Raw genomic sequence first — 23,739 nt, forward strand, 5'->3', positions numbered from 1 at the left:
AGAACCATTTAATGCAGATGGGGATCTATTAAATCTATAACGTTGCCATCATTAAACAAGAAATATTTCTTACAAAAAACGCCGCTCGACATTTTAACATTATTCATTGTTCTTTTGATTAATTTATGATTAATTATTAAAAAGATGTCCTTTAATCGCAAAAATACATACAAATCACAGATAGTTCTTTAATTATGAATCACATGCCCATTTTTTCACTAGTTAATTGTATACACAGCATTTGAAAGAAGACGTGTACCTTTCCAACAATGTATTATTTGCCAACAAATATTAATCTACTAATTCAAAAATGGCATTGAAAACATTTTGAACTACAATGTGCTGTAGTCTGTTTGTGTGTGACCTCAACCTGTACTGTAGGCATGCAACTGAATACCCTCTAGAGAAAACGTGACTTCACGGTGGTACAAGAGAAAATTCTTTGTTGATTCGCATCAACCAATCAAAGGGCGAGAATCCAAGATCATTCAACCGTGAGCCCTCATAGACTCTCTTTTTCCAGACGTTTTTTGGGTCCAGCAGCTGGGACCTATAAATTATAGTCGAGTTTACAAATTCACAAAACTGTCAGCCTTAGATACTAAAGCTACTGCTATAAAACAGCTTATTAATGAATATGTCCTTCTGGGACATAGCTGGCTAGAGCCGCGGCGCGAAAAGTGATTGCATTTAAGACAGAAGAAGCAAACAGTGTAGTGGAATAATCGGTAGTTAAAGAAAACATCTTAAGGAGCAAATTTGCAACATCTTTGTAACTCTCAGCACTGCAAAGAAACAAGAGTGATGAATTATATTCGAAGCAAGAACTTTTCAGTCCAAAATTAACAACACATCAGAAAAGCCAGTAAAGTACTTTGGATGGGAAACTGTGATCCAACTCCGACTCATTACAGACTCTCTTTTCTTTAAATATATATGAGATTGCATTTATAAAAAGATGCAGTTGCAGAAAATTAACTGGAATATCCTATTGCATGCTGTGAAGAGTGGCCGAATAACTTCTGATTTTAACCTGGATGTTATAATATATTCTACTATTTTTATGAGATTTAAAACATCTTTTCCTACGGTTTCTGTATTTTCCCCTTAGAATAATGCCAATTGAAAATTATTGTGACATATGATGTCATAACTATCTTATGACATCATAGTTACATCATATGGTAATTTAAATATGCTAATTGGAAAGTTTAATATCACATTTATATCTACTCGAAAGGAACAAAACAAGAGCAAATAATACAGATCAGAGCAGGCTGAAAAGAAACCAGGTTACCTAAAGGACAACGTATAACTCAAACATTATAAACAATAAATCAACACTTCCTCTAGCAACACAATATCAGTCCATCAATACTGTTATAATCACACAATGTTAACAACTACTCGTAATATTTATAACTATGGTATCGTGTTAAGTATGTATATTAAGAAGTGTAGAAAGTAAGCATATAAAGCACATGATTAAGTAATCACTCTGATAATTTTAAGTATATAACTAAGTTGTTTATTATTAAAAACGTTTGGACCCTCAGAAATATTCACTTCACTATATACTAATTTAAAAACCCTGGTACTTTACTGTATATTATACAGATCATGATGTTCTATCTTGAAAGAAATTGTACGAGCCTAACTCATGACGTCATGCTCAGTGTAACACACACACACAAACGACAATAAAGTGAGTCAGAAATTATTACCGAGTCTCATATTTATTACATTACCACTGTATTAATAAAGAAAATACAACACAGGCATAGCTAGGCTTAGGCATGGGCTAGACCTGCAATTTTTGACGTTTTGTAAAAAGAATGCATAGGCTTATAAACTTTAAAGCTCAGGTACAGGCATGAATTTTAAACATAATATCTAGTTAATTGTATGTAAATCAAATAATTGTAATAGAAATCAAGATGAAAAAACATTCCCTTAAAATGGTCAAATACAAAATTTAGCAAAATTCTGCTATAAAAACCAGGAAGACTTTTTTCAGTAGTTTAACCTAATGTAACCTAATGTCTGGTGACTCCATAGAAGGGGAAAAGAGATGGTGGATATACGGTTGATAATTTTTGCTATAGCATGAAAATAAAAATACTAGAAACGTAACATTTATATTACTTATATTAAGTCGTCTGATAACATTTTTTATCACACTGTTTATTTTTGATAGCTTTTTAAAATGCCTCTTTATTTACATTTGTATACAAAAGAATAGAGATTTTACTGTGTAATTGGAAAAGACTAACTGATAAGAAAGTGCTTATTTTCAACAAATAACACAAATAAAATTCCAAAAATTATGAAACATAGTGAAAACTATAGATCGATAATTATTGGAATGTATGATCAATAGAAAATATTTCTTTATACGTTATGTAGTGCACTCTTAACCTTGGAGTAATTAATTAGTTCAAAACATGGTTGCTCGGATGCCAGATAGGAATTTTCAGAGATTTTTCTGCAATTGTAAAGATTGATAAGTTTGCTAATTATGACTCTGGACTATGTGCAGGAACCACCAACATAGCACAATTTTTAAAATTACATTTATTTTATTTTTTAAACTTTAAATTAATGATATACACAAAGTTTAAACTACTCAATTTGTATTGTAATCTGTGCAGATTATCAATTATCCACCTATTACTATTACTTGGCTCTCCATTTACAATTCTTCGTCATAAAATATAAAAATGTACTTTTTTCTTGAAACAGATTAATCTAAAACTATGTTCCTAAATAATTAAATTACTAGTTCAAGAATAAAAAAGTTGAAGTAAAGATTTACAATGTCAAATGTTTGTATGTTACTGTCTGCCATCCAAATAAGTGGGGGGTATCATTATTACTTAATACCTTAATACATATTTTAAACCCAGTTTAAGTTTCATTATCTGCACAGAATAAATTATATTCTTAATAATTAAATTATTCAAGAATAAAGTATTACTAAATGCTAAATCAGCATTATCCTGTTTCAAAATGTACAAATTGGCACCCTTCTATCGTGGTAACTAAATAACCAAATACCAATACTGGTGTTACCCATCAAAGCTTTTAATTATTTATCAATTACATACCTATAACAGACATTTTTAAATACTATTCAACAATACCCACAACATGCTTCTTGCGTTCTGAAACAATTGGTACTGTACCTTCTTTGCTATGTTTCCTTTTATTATCTAGTCTGAAAAAAGATTATAAACAAAATTATTTGAATGCATAAAATCCCAGATATTTTCAGTACTATATAATTTTACGAACTCAAAATATAGACTTCAAATTAAAGATAATATTCAAATTACTCTCTTCATAATTTGCTTGACAGTATACGACCAGGGTTCTCAACAGTTTTCTACCGAGGGTAGAACTTGTACTTTACCAACATAATGTCGCAGGCCAGATTTAAAGTTTCACATCTGGGCCTACCCTACTTATGTAAGGCCTGGTTTCCAGTCGACATAAGAAATTCAAATTTATTTACGATTTCGTTGTTTTTACATTTAAAATTGAAAGGAAACCGATTGAAAAAAGCTAAATGTCACAACCACGCAAGTAGAAATCATCGTAGTATTTCTGGCTGAACATGTCTTACGATGTGATTTAACAACCTTACAACTTGAAGTCAACTTTTGTAAGCGTATGCCCAATGATTGTAAGAACTAGCCAATCAGTGATGGGGATTATGTGACGTTGGCAAGCATCCAAAGCATCAAAGTAAAACACAGTACAAAGAGGCAATCAGGAAGTAATAACTATATATGGGAATGTTGACAATAATACGTAAATTAGATAAAACACAATGTTACGAAATAGCTCTAAAATAGTAAAATTATAGATTGTTCCAACTTTGTCTTAAATAATATTATAATAGATAAATATTACATAGTGACAACATTATTGCAATTTGTGGTATGTCACTTTCTGGTGTACACTTAAAAGTAGCATTAATCTATGTCAACTTTCTGTCAATGGCTACCAGATGTACACCATCTCACTTTTATAAGTCTATTAAGTACACTTACTTTCGTTTCAAAGACTGCCGTTGTATTCGTATTGTTTGTGCCTCTTTGTAGATTAGCTTTGGAACATGCCGATGTCGTGCAATACGTTTGATTTGTGGATGATGTCGATATTTCTCCTTTAATTTTTCGTTGTACCTAAAAGCTGATTCTTCACGTTTCTTCAACTATTAAAAAAATTGAAGTATGATAACGGAATGTGCAATATGGGATGATTTTTACTGCTTTGGACAATTTTAGAGGCTAAATTTTCAAAACCTCCTTGTTACAAAATGCTAATTTGTTTTTGGAGAATCTATGGAATTAAAAAAAGAATGCATGTACTATTGCAAAAACGTATTTGGAATTTTTTTCAATAAAAATATTATGGTATAAACAGTTTTTCATTGAGGAAATGTTGAGTTAAAATCTCTGAAGCAATAGTTTTTCTTCTGGCAATACCGACATTATCTTTGATACGGAGCCATAAATAAATTTACCTACAGGTACTTGTTGTTAAACCAAAGTTATATTGGAATGTTACATTCATCGCAAACCAATACATTTGTATAAACGTATATTAAATCTATCAAAATAGTATTTTTAAAAGAAAATCGGCCTGTCTTAAACATGATGCTGTACTCGAGCTGCTTAATCGGTTTTCCGCTATTAAAAATAATTATCGTAGAAGGAAATAGGTAAATGCAAAGCATCCTCATATTATTGTGTGCGGGTATTTTTCAAGATGATCGATTAGACAGTGTAAACCACGATCGGAAAACACACCTATTTGGGGCAAATCGTTGAACCTAAATTCGTTTTAATTGTTAATAACTAATTATCTAACTCAATTTAATTAGTAAACAGGGTTACATCAGGTGGTTAAAATCAGTATCGAAAGTACAAACCAACTTTATATACCGAGTATTTTGAAATAATTATTGAATACATTGTTATAATTACTAAATTTTGAACTTCGACCCCTTAAATCTCGAAAATGCTTCATATCCGGATCGATTAACTTCCAGATTCGTAATCTACGGAAAATTCTGGTTTAGAAAAGTTGGATGCCAATTTGTCCCCTTTCTGGTGGTGATTGTCCCACCTGCCACCGGACTAATAGTACAAGGAAATACAAAACAGTATGCAAATTTATGATTTGGCCTTACCTCCCGGCAAAATGCAATAATTATGGACAAATCAACCAATATGACGGAGTTTTCCCGAACAAAGTGTACGTTGGCCTACTTTCATACCTCTCATGATGCACCACAAGCAACTGGTCAGTCAGAAATTCAACAAAAAACATTATGCTGACCACTGATACATTGTGAGTGGTATTGGTGACTGCTGGTTACATTTTATGGTGCAGTCTGCCAATTTACAAATTTACATTTTTTCTTGGGCATAAATTATATAGTACTCCTTTCTTTAATAAAATATCCTGTACCTTGCCTATCTTTTCAGAAGCTTTTGCTTTCCAAATTCTGAGATTCATCTCATCAGATCCTGACAAAATATACCGGTTATCAAGTGACCATTTAATACAGGTCACATGCTGCATACGTTTTGTATGATATACCTCTCTGAAAAAAAGTTTAAAAATGACTGTAAAAGTAAAATATACTCTAAATCCAAATTATTTAAATATTTTTGTATAATATATTTTAAAAAATGTTTAGCATTGTAATCATAACTAGAATTTAATTCGTCACGATCATTTTCATAATTTTACTGACATTTAATTAAAAAAATTATGCATGCATGTTAAAATACGATTGAAAAATGTTGATTTATATATATTTATATGTTTATATATAGTCTGGATTCCAGACAGTGCGCGCTCTTTGAAATTTGTATAACTAAAGAGAAAAAAAAAACTACTTGTTAACTTCAATTGGCCATATGATAACGTCACAACATCCAATAGGCACAATTTTTATATGAATTCATATCTACATTTCAGCAGCTTATATATATCCCAATGTTAAATTCTAAACGCTCTTCCTGCTAACGTGATATTGAATATCATGATACGAAAGCATGATAAAATCTTATGTGAACGTGCCTATTAACTCTTTTATAAATGTAAAAGTAATGTAGAGTTTTTTGAATAGTACAAGTCGCCGTATGCACAGCCATTCACCCGAAAACATGACTACGGAAAATCAGTTGAATTCATGCACAATTTCCTCATGAATATTCGATGCCTGCTCAATAATAATCTATTTGTAAACGAAATTAACGAACAACAACATGTTCCTGCATAAAAGAAATCGCGGAAACACCAATTATTGTCTACTTCATTACAAAACATTATAAATGCGGTACACTAAGAAGAATAATTTTGACACACTTCCTTACATTAACAATTTCTAACAATGTAGGAAATCGTTTGTATATAATTCCATATTTGTATCCAGCTCTTCTTTCCAAAAATAGTTTTGTATTTTATTAATTTTTATGTACTAAGTACTGTATTTGCAATGTGAATTTCTGTGGTTTTGGAAGTTTTTATGTATGTGGAATTTTTAACCTTTTCGTGTAAGTAATGTTATCAATGTACATGTTTTTACATGTGAGTTTATGACAATAACTATTTATCTTAAGGAGCCCACCATATGAAAACAAACCCATTTCCAGTCGACAACGCTATTCCATTTTTCTGCTGGTAGAAATGCTGATTGAATTTAATACCGTTCAGAAATTAAAGCCGGCCTAACGCACATTGTGTTTATAGAGCCAGGCAGGACGTAACATTCAGACATGACTTTTAAATATTCGCGAAAGGCGAACTCAATTAGTTGGTCGTCCGTTGATATTGCTGTTAAAAAATCACAAAATCGGCGCAGTGTCGGAAATAATGATTTTTTTAGGTTTTCATATATCACAATCTATATTTAATAAGCTTTAGGCATAGTGAAAAAAAATCAGCACCGATTGGGTTAGTCATAGTTTTACAGAAAAAAGAATATTAAGTGATTGTATGAACTTCAGTGCAATAATCTTCTAATCTAATTTTCCTATTTATTGAAGAGGAATAGTCTAAAACCTAAGCTTACAATCATGACTTCGCGTCGACTATGAAAATGGGGTTTCTATTGATCACTGCAGCGACACACATAGAATTAGGGTTGTTTCTTTATGGTGGGCTCTCTTATCTGTATTTTGACAAATTTAATGAAAGAAATTAATCACCTGCTATGACCTTTATTTATTTCAAAAATGCGGATGGTCTTATCAAAACTACCACTTGCAAATTCACGGCCAGTTGGAGAATAATCAAGATCCACAACTGCAGACACATGGTCCATGTGTACATTAACTGGTTGATCTAAGCGACGAACATCAAATGTGTACAAACTGAAAAGAAAATATTAGAATTATTATTATTATTATTATTATTAACTATTAAAATAAATTAATTTACATGCCTAGGCCTCAACCTAAATAAATACGTCGCCATATACATCATTTTAAATGTTGATAAGCTAAAACCAACAATATACATTATGTACCATTCATGTCCTCGCCTAAAATATATTTTGTGGTAGACCCACTGCTGCTTAATCTTTGCATTCTGCAGCAGCATCGCCACCTTTCTGAAGTTAAATTGGGCTAGGCCTACTCGTTCCTGAATACCCTCCCTCCTTCCTCTACTAAGCCTAGCTACCCAGTAGGCAAATTCACAGCAACAACACAAATCTTCTGATTAATATCACTATCCATTATATTATACAGATGTAAAAAAAATAGGATGTAGGACTTTATTATGTTGCTGAAGCTATAGCGATTGAAAAATTAAATGGTGTCTACAAAAAAAGAAAAAGTGTATCTAGAGCATGCGCACTATCAGTTCGTGTACATAGTTTGTATAGGCTTTTGGCTGAATGTTTCGGTAAAAATGAGCATGAAAAACGAATTAAAAAATTCATTTAAAAAAAAAGTTGTAGGAAATATTCCATAACTATTAAATTTTCACCAAGTGTCAATACAAAATTACTTCTAATCTATGATCAATCATAACAAATCATAAAATTGCGCATAAGTCATGTTGCGCAACTCTGCCGTTTTTCAAAATTAGAAGGTGCACAACTTCACGTAAATGTCGATATGTTGACAAATTTACGATATGTTCTGTTTACACGTTTTATTTAAAAAATGACAAAAAAAGCAGGGCTGAGCGAACCCACTTGCCCGACGCCCGGGACAAGTGTTTTTTACGGTCGGACAACCACATTTGACGTATCCTCTTGTCCGAGGACAAGCACTTTTGAAATTCAGGAAATTAAAACTAAGAGCACAGAAAACCATGTGCCAACACTTAGCCATGTGCATTAACAAAAATAGCAAGCTTCTTCAAAACACATTAAACCCAGTGCATTTAATACATCACTGATTGGTCAATGACCTGAGTCACATCATTATAGATTACACGATTTTCTATTTGGGGAGGTAATTAAAACATTTTTGGACCATGCAGTGGTTGAGACATAGGTTAACTGGGTAATTAAAAAATGCCCAGTTAAAAAGAACCCCCGTAATTAATGGACTCTACCAGGTATTGTTGATGAAAAATACCATGCATCAACATGGAGGCTGTACACACGCGAGGAGGTGGTAGGCCCAGTATTTTCATTTTTCTCTGTACATCGTGCATGGAACGGACAATTGATAAAGTGGTTTCATAGGGAAAAGAGTGTTTTTTATCAATTTACCTGTGAAATGCAACAAGCTATTTTATTTAGTGAATTGGATAATAACAAAAACATCCTCTCTCCGTACAGAAGTTGTAGAGTAGGAGGCCTAACTTCTAGAGTATGGATGGCCTCCTAAGGGGAGGTATTTTTCTCTCTCTCCATGGTGACGGTCTAGGCCTAAGCTTTAATTAGTATTGGGCCTAGCCAGCCCTACATTAATTAGGTATTATTTTGTTAATTAATTATGCCTGGACAAAATAGAAATTATTTTAAAAAAAAAAATACCTAGCTAGCCGGCATAGCTGCAGTACTAAAGATCAGTTCACATGTATGACTAGGCTATGATACGTTTGTATTTATTAATAGACACCACAGTTTTTTTGGTAATTCAATTCTTTTATTTTTTATTTAACTACTATTTATTAATTAGGCCTACAGTACTCACACTGTTTTGTTAATAAAATAAAACCTAAAAATGACCGTTATTTTTATCAAAATATTGGGCGGGCTAAAAAAGTCTAGGCTAGGCCTATAAACTGCTGAATTTTAAATAGACAATAAACACTTGCGTGACATTTGTTGACACTTGTGTAATTTTACGCCTATTGCGCAATTTTACGCCTATTGCGCAATAAAGAGGGACAAGTAAATTTTTTTCTCAGACAAGTGAATTCTGTGCAGGTACTTGTCCTGGGACAAGTGAAAGAAATTGAAATTCCCTCACCCCTGAAAAGTATGATGAAATAAGACAATTACAAGGAGTTATCCTCTCCATTATTAGGCCTAGCTTAGAAAATCTACAAAAATTGTATTTTACAATGATTGGGTGGTGGTCGTTTGACAAAACAACGTACGTAGTAACCCCCCTTCTAATAGTAACCCACCTTATAAGTCAATCTATAATAATAACTACTCTAATAGTAACCCATGGGGTTAATATTAGAGTCACAAAAACTAATACAAAATGACATTATGAAGACTGGTCGTTTATGATGCAGCCGTATTTTGAAATAATGCATGTTGATCTCAGAAATGGGGGAGGATTGAGTGTTTTTGAGTTTTATTATTTTGCTATGATTTGCTGACTGGAAAAGTTGGGGTGATTTACTATTTTCAAGTAGATTAGTAATAGTAACCCACTACTCCAATAGTAAACCCTCCCCCACCCCCTTCTAATAGTAACCACCCTAAAAAACAATCAAAGAATAATAACCCAGGGTTACAATACAAGATTTACGGTAAAGAAGCATGAAATTTTGTATGTTTTTAATACATTACACTTTTTCAGTAACTTAGGGGTTATTAGTTTACAATACGTTGCAAAACCTGTTACACTTAGCGACTGACGCGTTTTAGTCGCCAATGAAATGTCTCCCCTTTGGTAAAATAATGTGTCGAAAAATGGCGAATTTTATACACAAAATTAATGTGATTTGTTTAGGCCCAAGTAATATTTCAGATAAAAACGTCAGTATAATTTACATGTAACATCATGAATTGCACTGTACAACAACAGTATTACCATAATAATCTTAATCAAATTGATTATTAATTTTAAGCTAGGCCTAGCTAGGCCATCTACTCAGCCTAGCTAGCTAGGCTTAAATGTATGTTCATTTCACCCCATTTATCGTTCCTGGGTTTTCTCGCACATTAAGAATTGTGAAACACAAAATCCTCTACAAAACAAGAATGGTATTGCTCAGAATAGTAAAGTTGTGTGGAAGCTTAGGCCTGACTGAAGAGCAACTATTCAGGCACCCTATCATGGCACATGGGTAGTCCGAGGTTGGGTGCTAACTGCCAAAACAAACTTTACTGCTGTAAGGCTATCAGCCTAGCTAGAGGCCAAGCAGCATTGGTACATACCTACACTCTAGTAGGCCTAGCTTTATTGAATATATAGCCAGTTTTTCTAAAATCATTTTAGTAATAATCTCATTATCACATTATTACACTGTGAATAATTTAAGAATGTTTTAATATAATAATAATAAAAATATACCACATTTATAGCGCCCTTTTCATGAAAAAACATGCTCAAAGGCCGTCAAAAATAACATCGCGACAATGACAGATCACCAGCTGCAGCAGCAGTGTGATCGTGAAAATTGTCACGTGATCATACTCCCTAGCATAATAAAAAAAACCAATTGCGCCCTAATGGGGGAAAGTGTATATTCTACGTACAAAACGCCATGTACTGTTGTGATGAAGTAGAATTGGACAAATTATATTTGAATGACCAATTGATATATATATTTACAACAAATAATGTCATACTTGTAATCCTCGTTGGCAGCTGTAAATATAAATGATTCCATTGGATTCCATGCAATTGTATTTGTTTTCATGGACATGACAACTTTCTTCAGTGGTGTATTAGCACGGATATCATACAGGATAATATTACGCTCCGCTGTACAACTACCAAAAACAGATACCTAAAAAGAAAATTATTCATTTTAATTGTATTTTTTAATAGTCATCAGTTATCTAATGATTTGCCATTTTACAGTGAAGAAACTGACATTCTGTTTATACTAAATAAGAATTGTTAAAAAATGGAGTTACCTCTAATGGGTTAAATTTCACACTATGAATACTATCTGTACACCATTCAAATGACTTCAAAGGCTCAGCCCGATTGATATCCCATAAATCTACTTGTTGCCCGCTTGTAACAAACAATGGTTTCTTCCAATGATGATCAATAGACATAAAAATACTCTGCAAAAGTTAATAAAAATAGTAAGTAGATTTGGACTAGTCACTTGGGACAAATTTGGTTATCCACGCACAAATAAAATGTAAGCGTGCACATTAAAGTTCTTTTATTTATTAAAATATACGCGAAGTGTAATCTTTTAAAAATGTTTCCCCATGATACGGTTTGATTCCGGTACCTCTGATGGCAAAGCCGGTTGCACTACACATTGAGCCATGTGACCTCTGAAGAAAATCAGAAGAAAGCTTTCTTTATGCATTTGTTATGTCGTTATGACGTCTTCATAAATTTAAGAAAGTGAGACATTGTAATAGGCACAGTTTCAGCTTTTATTTGAAGAAAAAAGGTAAATGTTATATTTATTGTTCTGCTCTGAAAATGTTATAGTTGTTTGCCAATGGTAAATACTGTAGCTTGCTACTAAATTGGTCGCGTAATTTTACGTATCTCCTCCGAAACCGCTGAATGGTACTTGCTCACATTTGGCACACTGATGTTTCTTGACGGGCTGCACACGACAGGCTACATCACTTACCTAAATTTTAAAAAATGCATAAAAATAACAGCAATTTGTCGTCTCAGCTGCATGTTTCGCGAGTTGTTATGTCACATATCAACTACACAACATCCCCTGTTGTGTACAGCAATGGCCGGATCTACAAATACCATGCTGGGCCGCCAAATGTTTAATATTGGCAGCCGGCCAACCGTATCATTGGAGTTTTAATTATATTATATTCCTGGAACATGTTCTGGGGCCGTGTCAAAATTATAATTTATTATTTTTTATTTCGTTGATGCATAATCTTGTGGATGTCATTAATTGTGTTAGCAAATTGATTATTCATAATTAAGCAAATAAATATTCATGAGTAGTACAGCAGAAAACGGATACACGGTTCGTTGATTTTTGGAGTTAATACAAGCATGTAAACAATAAATATCCTGCCTAATTTTATTACTAATACTGTTACTATTATTTATACCATTGTTTAGATGTTCGAAAACAAGCTGCACGCTCTCACCCAGACCATGACCACACAGTGGGCAAACCCTGTTGTCAACGTCTAAATATAGTGCAATTTTGTTGGCAGTATACACGCACGACGTTGTTGACTATGCTAGCAGGATGAACAAGAAAAAATATTCGTGTACTGTTTTTTTCTTTTCATTAAAAATCATTAAATAAATAAATTACATAGCGATTGATTGTCAACACAAGTTTTATTTTCTATTTCTTCTATCCAGAGAATTTTGACTAGAGCGTGAAAACACATGTGTTAAATAATAGCTGCGTTGTTCCTGACAAATTGCCACTGAGCTAGCGCGAAACTATAACCTACTGACACTGCTTATGAAAAAATCGTATTCGGACAACTACCCCCTATGACAACTACCCCAATTTGATTTACAATATAAAAAGAAGCAGCTTGTTAATTTGGTTACCAATCGTAGTTGCAGGGATGAGAGCGAGTAAAAAAAAAAAAAAAGAATGGGCCCGATCTTCTTAATCGTTGATCGTATGTGGGACCCACTTTGTTTTTTGACAGTTTCATCCGCACAACAAACATGTGCATGTACATGTTAGAAAATACGCACAGAAAAGGATTATTCATTTTAATGTTGATAAACTAATAAAATATTTAATTCTTTTACATAGTTACATTTGTATGGATTACAACGGTTAGGGGAGGACGACGAATATCCTGTGTTTGCTAGAGCGTTAAATCATATACAGTCAACATAGCCGTTTTATTAGTTATGCAACCTCTTGCACGAAAACGCCGCTTTTAACACAGCCATTTTAACCCAATAAAAATGTTATTTCATTAAACAATTAAAATAGAAATTCAAATATTATGTAGAGTTTTGAATATTCCATGTTTAATGGTTCATTCGGCTGCGACACTCGCATAATGAACACATGTGGTAATTTCTTACCAGAGGGGTGCATGTACATCAAAGGAAATTTCCACAACAGCCGTTCGGCTCGCTCGAAATTGTTTTTCCAATGATAGATAGTGCGGATCACGAACACACATGGTAGAGGGTGCATGTACACTACATCAAATGGACTTGTTTTTCTACAAAGATGATTAGCATTAAATACACACTATTCAATACCTTTTAGGACCGTTCTGTACTGGGACCGTGGGAAAATGTGCAAGACCGTGGGAAAATTGTGATTGTTTAGTGTAAATATTTAGATAAATAAAAGTAAAACTGTATTTTAATTTTTAAAAAAACAACAAAACAAAACCATTACTACACTTTATTATACTAAGAATAACATTGCAGCACGGCGGTGATGGCCACACAACTTGGAATTCCCCTGTTCACTGAACAAATGTTACTATCAGTGTACTCTACTATACTACTGTGTTGTCGCTGAAAAAAAACAACTTCGTTTAGGCTAAAAAATGGGAATTCCCCTGAATTGAAAACAGCGGAAACACACATAACGTACAATGTATTATAAAATTTACAAACCGTTTACCGCATGTGCCGTTCTGTTTTACCCATGTCAAACATAGCTTAAGTGTGATAATTAAATATGGACACCCCTGCAATGGACACATGAGAGGCAAATGTTGGTTTCTCTTAGAATTTTCAATTCAATTTAACAACTTATTAAATGGTATAATAAATGAAACATTTATAAAGTGCTCAACTATTCAATCTAAATGTGTTATGTAGAAATATACTAAAGAATTTTAAATATTTTACATTTGCTTACGTTGCTCTAATTACGGTGCACTCTCCAAGCTAGCTAGCGAGAATTGAGTCTGACAGACTAGGCCTAAGTAAAGTACTTGTACCAACAACAACCTAGGCCTAACATTAAACGATTTGATTATATTAAACATCCAAAGAGCCCACAAAATGACATGGCATGCCTTTGAAATAAATAATAGAATCGATTACAATTACACTGCTGAATTTATCGTTTATGTACAATGGAAATCACCAAGAATTCTCTTGTATTCACAAGCATGTGCGACATTTGAATTAATGCATCACTCGAAGATATTGACAGTCGTAAATAGCTTGTAATTCCCGAATTCGCTCATTACTTGATGAAAACATGCAACTTATGTCGAAGGTCCTCTGACCAGTACTGTATTCCAGATTCAAGAAATGTTATTGATCCATTTAACAAATTTAACAAATAACAAATTTCCATTTTAAAATGGAAATTAGTTATAGGCTAGATCTAGGCCTATCTATTATCTAATCCTACTTTATAAATTCATTATTAAATTAAATATGCCAAATCAATTTTTTTGTTTTTTTAATAAGCCTAGGAACTAAATGGATGATGTGGTGTTTCAGTCAGAGTTGGGAAGGTGGCTGTTGATCTGATTGGACCTCCTTTTCTTTAAAACAATAGGCCTAGCACAATATACCCTTATCATAATTTTAAAGTAATTAATTTTGGGGAAAAATAACAAATCTCAGTTTTATTGTACCTTATACCCATATACCTTAATTGATCCTCTTAAATGCAGTGGGACCACGAAAATAATGGCAGGATATAATGAAAAACGTAGTGGGATGGCAGTGAAATCCCAGTGGGATACCAACTGGATACAAACAAATCCCGGTAAGATCCCGGTATTGCAGGATGTATAAAACAAAAAAGCGGGATCCTGACATAATTTCTGGTGGGATTCCGGGTGATTCCGGATTTCTGAAAAAATGAAGTAGGATATGGACCATAATTTCCAGTGAGATATCATGTGTATCCCACCAGGAATCCCGATCGTTTTTTTACCCTAGTGTTTAGTTAGAATAGGGTATAAGATGGAAATTCAAATGTATACCTTTCCTATTATAGTGTTGATAGGTGCATCTTCAACTTCAGTTTCTGTACAAGGCAAACTCCATTGTTTTATTGTTTGATCATCACCAACCTTCATAAAAAAAAAATATTCATGTAGCTCAACAGTTATCAGTTTTAAAAATAAAACATAATTATTTTAATTTACTGAAATTAAAATAAGGATCATTCTGTAAATTAAGGGTTCAATAGGGTTACATTAGGTCAAATTTTACAAATCGAAGTTTAACCTTTGACCATGTTTAAATAAACAAGATTTTATTCATTTTGTTAGCCGTTTGAACTTTATAAATAATTTGAAAAGTCCAAACATTTTTTAAATTAATAATTACAATAAAATATAAATAAAGTATAAAAATTCAACAACCAAGGAAAATTAAACTACTGCTCAAAACAAAGCATTTCAATAAAGCCATAACGACGTAATACTGTACTAACTAGGATCTGTTAGGTCGGCGTTTAACGGACGAAAACAACGGACGTTGTTCTTCCGTTGTACCCGTTAGATAGTAAATCAATTTCATTGTATTAACCATGATACGCTCTGCTGAGCACAGACCGCCCAACTTATTAACGTTTTGCATATTATTAACGCAGTTGAACAGTCTATTAACGGAGTAAAAACATTTGGGCACGCTCCCTTATTTTTCACATTTTTAACCGTATAAAGACAAAAAAGTTATCTCAATAGGACCATATAATATTTATTTTTACATTAAATGTAGTTTGTGACCTTAAATTAGATTTAAAAAACGTAGGGAATGGGACTTTAAATTAGATCTAACAAACGTAAGGAATGGGACTTTAATATTTAAGGGAAATATCTCACTAGTGTGTAAGTGTAATTGGTGAATATGGCCACAGGTATTTAAATAATGGAGAAGATGGAGCCATAAAAACAGAGAAAGTTATACATCTAAGACACATTTAAAGTAAAGTAAAATAGGATATAGATGCGACTTATAGGTACTACCCCAGACTTCTAAACCATAAGTAATATTTGGTTGACGAAATGATTTATAATGCGTAAGTCAAATATTACGGGTACAATTTAGCATAAATTAAACAGAATTTTTATGGCTATTCCATGTGTTATGGTTATAGGTTAACACCTACAAACTGAATTTCATAGAATTGAACCCATGGATTTGAGTTGTAGGTACATATGAATTAATACACCAAACAAAAAGATTTGTGTTACCTCTCTTTATAAGAAAATGGTTTTTGGTTAAAATTACCTGTTTCTTTTGACTTTTTATAAGTGAATTATAATTTTCGTTTTCTATGAAACTGAATAACTTCATTAAAACTGCAAAATAGGTTATTAAAAGTCTGATTTTATAAATCTTTATTTTTCATGATTTTGGGGAAACAATACATCTATCTATCTATCTTTAATATATATTTGCTATTTCCATTGTACTGGACATGCCACACCTGAAAATTGTCAACTTTTCTACTTCACTACTAATTACGTAGGTACGGCGCAGCTAGAGAGGAGTAGGATTATATACACTGATCATTGTACTTGGATTTTTAGTTGTACGACATATATGTAGGGTTTTGGAAAAACACAAATAAAAAAAACCAGAAGAAATTTTGTTGTTTTAAATACAGTGGAGTTATCTAGGCTGAAATCGTCTAGATTTTCGGGGGAAATAACCAATTCTGGGATCTGCATTAAAAATTGGTGAAAATTGGAAAACAGTAAAATACTTACAGAGAGGAAGTAGGATGCTTTAGAGTCTACACATATACCTCTGACAAAACCTGTATGTGCTGTCAATGTTTTTGAGCACTTGCGATTTGCCAAGTTCCATATCTTCAGCTGCAAAAACCAATCATTTATTATTATATATATATATATATATATATACAATTTGATCTCTGGTGCGCGTGCGTACACTTGAGAGACTAGTGCTGTTAAAGTAGGTATCCCAATGAAGCGGATTTTTGGAGATTCCAACACGTTCGTGAAATTTCAAAAAGTGACGTGTCATTGAAGTTAAAATATACTATTTCTTATGAATGCCATGTGAATAAAAATTATAATATGTCTGGAAAGATCTTGTTTAAGGATTTATTTCACAGACTGTATCAAACTTATGACTATTACTTTTATAAACAAAATCTTAACTTTTTGATCCAAAGTTTTAGTTTAGTTTGTGAGAGGTTTTACCTGAGAGTGCTATGGGGTTAATTGCTCAGGATAAACAATACATACCTCACCATTACAACTGCCAGAAAGTAAAGTTGAAAGACTCATAGGATGCTTAGCCATACATTGTACGCTATCAGTGTGACCATCTAGTGACCCAAGGAATGGTTTTGCAAATACACGTTCCAACTTTGTAGCATTTAGTGCACGTACATACTCTCTTGGAGCTTCAAATGGATGTAATGATGGATCATAATTTCTGTGAACTAACATGGTGAAAGTTGTATTTTTATTAATAATATAAAAAAGATTTGTCTAACTAATGCATTTTACTAGGTCATTATTAATAAGTATATTATTACCTTTTTGAATATCCTTCTTGGTGTCTCTAACATAATCATCAGGATTTCTACAAAGTACTTTCACCTTCATGTTGATAATAAATCTGAAACAAGTATAATACTAGCATCAGTACCAGGTGGGGATAGACCTACTAATAAGTACAGCATTCGCAATAATACTGGTCCGCTGGCCAATAACCAGTTAAATGTGTGGCGGACCAGTTAAATAGTCAAATGACAAGTCCTCGTGGCCAATAAAATCTCACGAAATATCAGTAATTTATACCGAAAACCCTGAAATTTCTGCTGTAGAAGAAAAATTAATTGCTGTAGTAAAGCCATGGCCCACTCACAGCAACTATTTGCTGATGGAGCATTTTGAGAAAATTCTACCCCTCTAGGCCTACTGAACATTACTGGCCAAAGCAAGGTGTTTATAATCGACATGTTTATAATAGCCACACCATTATGAACTTATTATGAGAGGGGTAGAAATTTAAAAACCAAAAGCCAAAAATGGGTGTCTGCCGGGTACACGTATAGACGTGGGGGACCCCGAAAGGTGCTAAAAAATCGTTACCAGTTAGATGAGAGAGATACCAACTAATTTCACCACCATGGGATGCCCATTGACATCATCGTACCAAATTCACAAACGACAGACATTTTATCCGCTGTCATAGGCCCGGCAGACCCCTATACGGAGGGCTTTAAAAATGGGGATAGCATAGTGAGATATCACCTAATTTCACAACCATGAGATGCCCATTGACATCCTCATACCAAATTCACAAACAACAGACATTTTATCCGCTGCAATAGGCCCTGCAGACCCCACTGGGGGACAGCATAGATACCACTCATAATTAATTCCAAATGAACAAGTTGAGTTCATACAATACTAAATGGGTAACGACAGATAAATTGTACCAGACGCCCTACAGTACAGAAAGAAAATACTGCAACTTTTCCTAAGTAGCTTCATAGATAGAACGTAGGCTACGTTGTTGGCTTCGTAACCTCAATAAACAACTTTGAATGAGCTACGTTCTGAACTTCGTAACCTTAATAAACAACCCTATGATGTTCTTAGTGAAGTAACAAGGTGTGAAATTTAATGTGTTAATTTTGACTAGCGAAAGACCAAATTGTAACTTTATTTTATATTTTTTTAATCGTAATCATTTCCTTTGTGCGTGTTTAGCTACCAGGGATGAGAGTGAGGAAAATAAAAAAAAGAGGAATATACCAACCACATCACCGTTGGTGCTATTGCAGTTTCGCACCTAAAAGAGAGACAGAGACAGAGCAATTTCGGTTGTTTTAATCAGCTTACAGATACATTTTTTACCTACTAAAATCTGAATTATGCAGAGAAATTATATAGTACACTTTTTTTAGTACACTTACATGATTTAAACATAGTCAATAGAAGTAAAATGACCAAAAAATCTGCTATAATTGATAATTAATTGCACGATTTTGGAAGTGGGGCCTTTGTTTTCAAGGGGGGGTTCCGCTGGTAAAAGGGTGGTTCGGCAAAAGGGGGGGTTCGCCCGAACCCCCAAAAAAACCCCTGGCTACGGAACTGAAACAGTCGTAGTTGATATGCTTTTATTTATTCTTATGTTCTTTTTTGCTACCAACAATACACAGGTCTTTGTTTTTTGACAGTTTTATCTGCACAACAAACACCACATGCATGTACGTTGGAAAATATGCACAGAAAAGGAATAATCGTTTTAATGTTGATAAAACTATTCAAATATTTATAATTCTTTTACATGGTTTATTACATTTGTATCACAAACTCGTGTAAAGAACACATTTAATTTATTTTATGGTAGACAATTATAAATCCAATTTATTTTCGTGGACCGATCGGCTTCCCTTTATTTTTAGGATGGACTCGATCGTCTACATAGTTGGGCCCGAACGTTCATACAGTTGGGCCGATAGTCAATGGTCCTGATCATCGTCAATCGCCGACAGAGGTAGCTGAAAACGGCACCTGATCCATAGTTCATTTTATAATAAATTACAAACGAAACATTTAACTCTATAAATTTTTTTAATTATTAATGAATGTTTGCAGTAACATCGAGAGAGATGAATAAGAAGCGCGAAGGCATTCGTGAAGATATTAAACCCTGCGGCCCGTTTCATTACACACAATTTTGAACAGTTCGTGGTTACTGAAATATCTACGAAAAACAAACGACCGCCGTGTTAATATACAGTAAATAGCACCACCAACAAAGGCAATAGTTTGCTAGAAAAAAAATCTCATTTATATTTAAAAATCCAGATAGCGAAAATCGATCGTTTGACTGTGTCTGTTTCTCATCCCTGCCTACTCAATGGCAAATATACGATCGACGCGCGTAGGTAATTATTATAACAATACTTCGTAGGCTACGTTCAGAGAACAATGACCTACGATCTACCTACGCGTAGGCTACGAAAGGTTACGCGTAGATATGAAGCAGTAATTTCTTTCTGTAATGCAATGCCAAATGAACAGGTTGAGTTCATACAAGAAAGTAGTGGAGAGTCACCACGTTCAAACGCGAGTATAGTGTCCGAATTTGAATGCTTCATACAAAGCTCTTTAAAAACACTAATAGACGGGCAATCTTCTTTACGTGAAAGTGTAGACTGTTTAAAAGAACGACAGGATAAATTAGAAGCTAGAGTTTCCAAATATGAACATAATTTTGATGCATCCAATTCATTTCAAACCGCCCGCACATCAGACATAGAAAAAGTCTTATTGAGTTTACAAGAACAAAACTCTAAACTATTAAATCAAGTTGATTCGAATAGTAATGAAATGAGTTATTTACGAGAATCTAAGAACAATCTTGAAGGACATTCACGCTGACATAATTTGTTGTTATGTAATTACAGTCCTGAAAAAATGATATTCTGTTCGAGAAACTAGTTTCAAAGTTGAAGTTGCGCATCGTACTGGTAAACAAAAACATGACAAGAAACGACATAGACAAAATAATTAAAGCTAAGAGAAAGTTAGAAGATGAGGCATATTATGTAAAGTCAGATGAAATTGAATCTGATAGACGCGAACATATTAGACTGAAACCTGTTGCGTATAAGGCTGGTAAGAAGACATTATTCCGTCGTGGCAAGCTATACATTGATGGCAAGTTGTTCACAAGTGACAGTACTGCGGAGGACTTCAATTCCCAAAACATCCTCATTTCCCAGTCGGGAGTAGGACAACGCTGGCTGCCATCAATTATTGTGTATAGGATGTTGGAATATTGGGGGTTGGGTAGAAAATAACTATACTGTACTTTGAAAGAAACTATTATTAAAGTGTGATTTTGATGTTATTTGTATTGTTGAATCTCATTTAAGAGATGATAATGTTATATTTCAAATTACATTTGGTTCGGTCAAAACATGTCATCACTTCGTGCTAGAGCAAAAAAGGGTTTCATTGGTATTTTAGTACATAGACATATTCTTAAATAGGAATAATGTTAAAGATAAAATATTAAGATTTTATTAGTTTGTAATAAATAACAATAATAGTAGTAATTGATAACATGTCAGTATAATCTGTATGATGTATTTTTTATATTTTTTTAATTTGCAATATTTTATATCGTAAATACAAATTGTAAGTAGTAATTTTATTAAGATGACATCAGATATGAAGCGTCTCACATACACACATAGCCAAATTACTATCTTGGACTTGCACTGTGCATGGACTCCAACCTGACGGTTTTCATTAAATATATCATTCCATGAATCATTCTAAATATCTAATTTTCAAACTTCTTTTTTTATGTTTTCTTGGTGAAAAGAAAGGATACTTGATATTCCTCCCGCGAGTTTATAGCCTCTCTACCCAAACACAAATAATATAGACACATTTTAACAAAAACGATATTAATCATGTATTTTATTGCCATATTTTATTTTAAAATACTAATTAACAATAACATTGTATCTAAGATTTTAAATGAGAAAAAAAATATGGTTAATACTGAATTCAAGCATCTTATTATGTAAATATACCTGTACCTTAACTACTTTAAAAACTTACTTTATTTGTCATAAATGTACATATGTATATATACTGTATACAATGTATTCATAACAAATTTGGGGATTTTAGGGGTAGGGCCAATTAGCCTCCAGTTTTTTGTTAATTTGATGGGCACCAAGACCATTATTTTTTTTTTAATTTGCCGAAAAAATACCTAGTAGTACTAGTAGTGTAGAATTACGGAAAGGTAAAATGCAATTTATCACTACAAATGTGATTTCTTGTAACTTGGAGATTCCCGTCTTCAATCTTGAGTGGGAAACGAGTGGTATCTATATTTTGTAAACAACATGTGAAAACGGCTGACAAGTCGAGATAATGTGGTTTGTCTTTTCCCTCATCACATAGTAAATTTTGGGGATTCCCTACTTCCGTCCAGGCAGCACAGCCTGTAAACAACAACATATTTTATAATAACGCACTATTTTTTGATAACGTACCAAAAACGTAATAATACGATGCCAAGCCAAAAATTGGGGAGCGCGAAAAATACATGAGTTTATTGAAAATAGTGCTGCTGTGGACACGTTCGATACTGTACTGTGTAGTTGAGTGGTCGATTGGTCCATACATACAGTACTACATCTTCAAGCTCGAGCGGGAGTCGAGCGATATTTTTCTATTTGTAAGCAACGCTGTGTGAAAACGGCCGAGAGCAAAAAAATGTGGTTTCTTTTTGCCATTTTCATATACAGCAACATGTCTTGCAGCTCGAGCACAGTGACGAATCAAATCTAGTTTGTCTGTGCTTGCCTTTTGTGTATCTGCCTTTTGTGTACTTTTTAAAATGTTTTATGAATCTTTAACATAACCAAATGAATTTCTCCATGGTTTGGGATAATAAAGGGCCTGAACATTCACAAAGGTGGGTCCACATGCGTAATCGTACCCAATCGTCTTAAAATGGGCCCCAATCGTCTTAAAATGGGTCCGACAATCACCCCCACTAGGACTATGCCTAAGGGTCCTAATAATAAACACCAAACAGAAACAAACAAAACTCAGTATGTTTCAAATACCTAGGCTACCAAATTGATAATTAATTATGAAAACCTAAATGCGAAACTACGAAAAACTAAAAAAGTGGGTTACTTTTATTTTACTATTACGACATATTGTGATTTGAAAATTGTTTTTGGTACCATTGTAAATTACAATACATATCAATATAGTTTCAAGCTAACTGGAAAAACCTCTGGCAGTCTAAGCCTTAAAATTAGACCTCCTAGCCTCTAGAGTCTAGGCTTTTTACTTTACCCACTAGGGCCTAGGTAGGCTACAAGAGAAGCCTAATTAATACACAGAACTCACTTTTTCGTACTTTACGTAGTAAGATGATGATTAGGTCTAGTAGCCAGTTACTGTATTTGAGAGAATCAGTGCCATGTGCTTCGGTGTGCATGTGTAACCAGTCGAGACGCAGTGTTGTTGTGTGTAACGCCAAATGCACTGCAGCAGCACCGTCACGGAAGTACGTCATTCCACGTGACATCATGTAAGCGCCCTCACACGGCCGTGTATAGAGGCAACACAGTAGCCTGTATGAGGGAATACTAATTCGAATTAACTCAGTAATTTCGAATGAATAAATCGAAATTTCGAATTTATTAGTAATTTGAAATATCGAATTAGGAATTTGAAATGTTGACTTTTTATTTCATTATTTCGAAAAATCATTATACTATGTATGAATGACTTAATAAATCGAATCTGAATCTGAATCTGAAATTAATTAATTTATTTATTTATTCATTTAGCATCCATTCAACAAGACATAAAGAAATTTAAATCTAAAAATGTATAAAACAGGGTGGGATTTAGCCCCCCCCCCCCACCCACCCTTATATTTGTTTAAAAAA

At 33.4% G+C, this 23,739-nt stretch overlaps 1 protein-coding gene across 2 annotated transcripts; it reads right to left on the reverse strand.

Moving 5' to 3' along the window:
* Positions 1-1,717: 1,717 nt before the first annotated feature.
* LOC144839725 (DDB1- and CUL4-associated factor 13-like) lies at positions 1,718-23,336 on the reverse strand. Of its 2 annotated transcripts, none has more exons than XM_078695194.1 (11): positions 23,192-23,336; positions 17,821-17,903; positions 17,525-17,724; positions 17,021-17,128; positions 15,284-15,373; positions 11,306-11,461; positions 11,015-11,175; positions 7,230-7,394; positions 5,482-5,617; positions 4,056-4,219; positions 1,718-3,217 (listed from the first exon to the last, which is right to left on the reverse strand). In XM_078695194.1, exons 2-11 carry the CDS (start codon positions 17,888-17,890, stop codon positions 3,130-3,132), a joined length of 1,338 nt encoding a protein of 445 aa, XP_078551320.1. In that variant the 5' UTR covers positions 17,891-17,903; positions 23,192-23,336; the 3' UTR covers positions 1,718-3,129. The 2 variants fall into 2 exon arrangements, with proteins under 2 accessions (XP_078551320.1, XP_078551322.1); XM_078695196.1 differs by having other exon boundaries at positions 17,821-17,890; positions 23,192-23,285.
* Between the last annotated feature and the right edge of the window lie 403 nt (positions 23,337-23,739).

This window comes from Antedon bifida, chromosome 4 (genome assembly GCF_963402885.1).
Source record: "Antedon bifida chromosome 4, ecAntBifi1.1, whole genome shotgun sequence".
Lineage (NCBI taxonomy): Eukaryota > Metazoa > Echinodermata > Crinoidea > Comatulida > Antedonidae > Antedon > Antedon bifida.

What these genes read in the sequence shown, in the direction of transcription:
- LOC144839725 (XM_078695194.1), bottom strand. Translation starts at nt 17,890, where the DNA reads ATGAAGGTGAAAGTACTTTGTAGAAATCCTGATGATTATGTTAGAGAC. An exon ending in CAAGAAGGATATTCAAAAAG is followed by an intron (nt 17,725 to 17,820) that starts GTAATAATATAC and finishes TCACCATGTTAG; the next exon opens with TTCACAGAAATTATGATCCA. An exon ending in ATAAATAAAGGTCATAGCAG is followed by an intron (nt 5,618 to 7,229) that starts GTGATTAATTTC and finishes ACTTTTTTTCAG; the next exon opens with AGAGGTATATCATACAAAAC.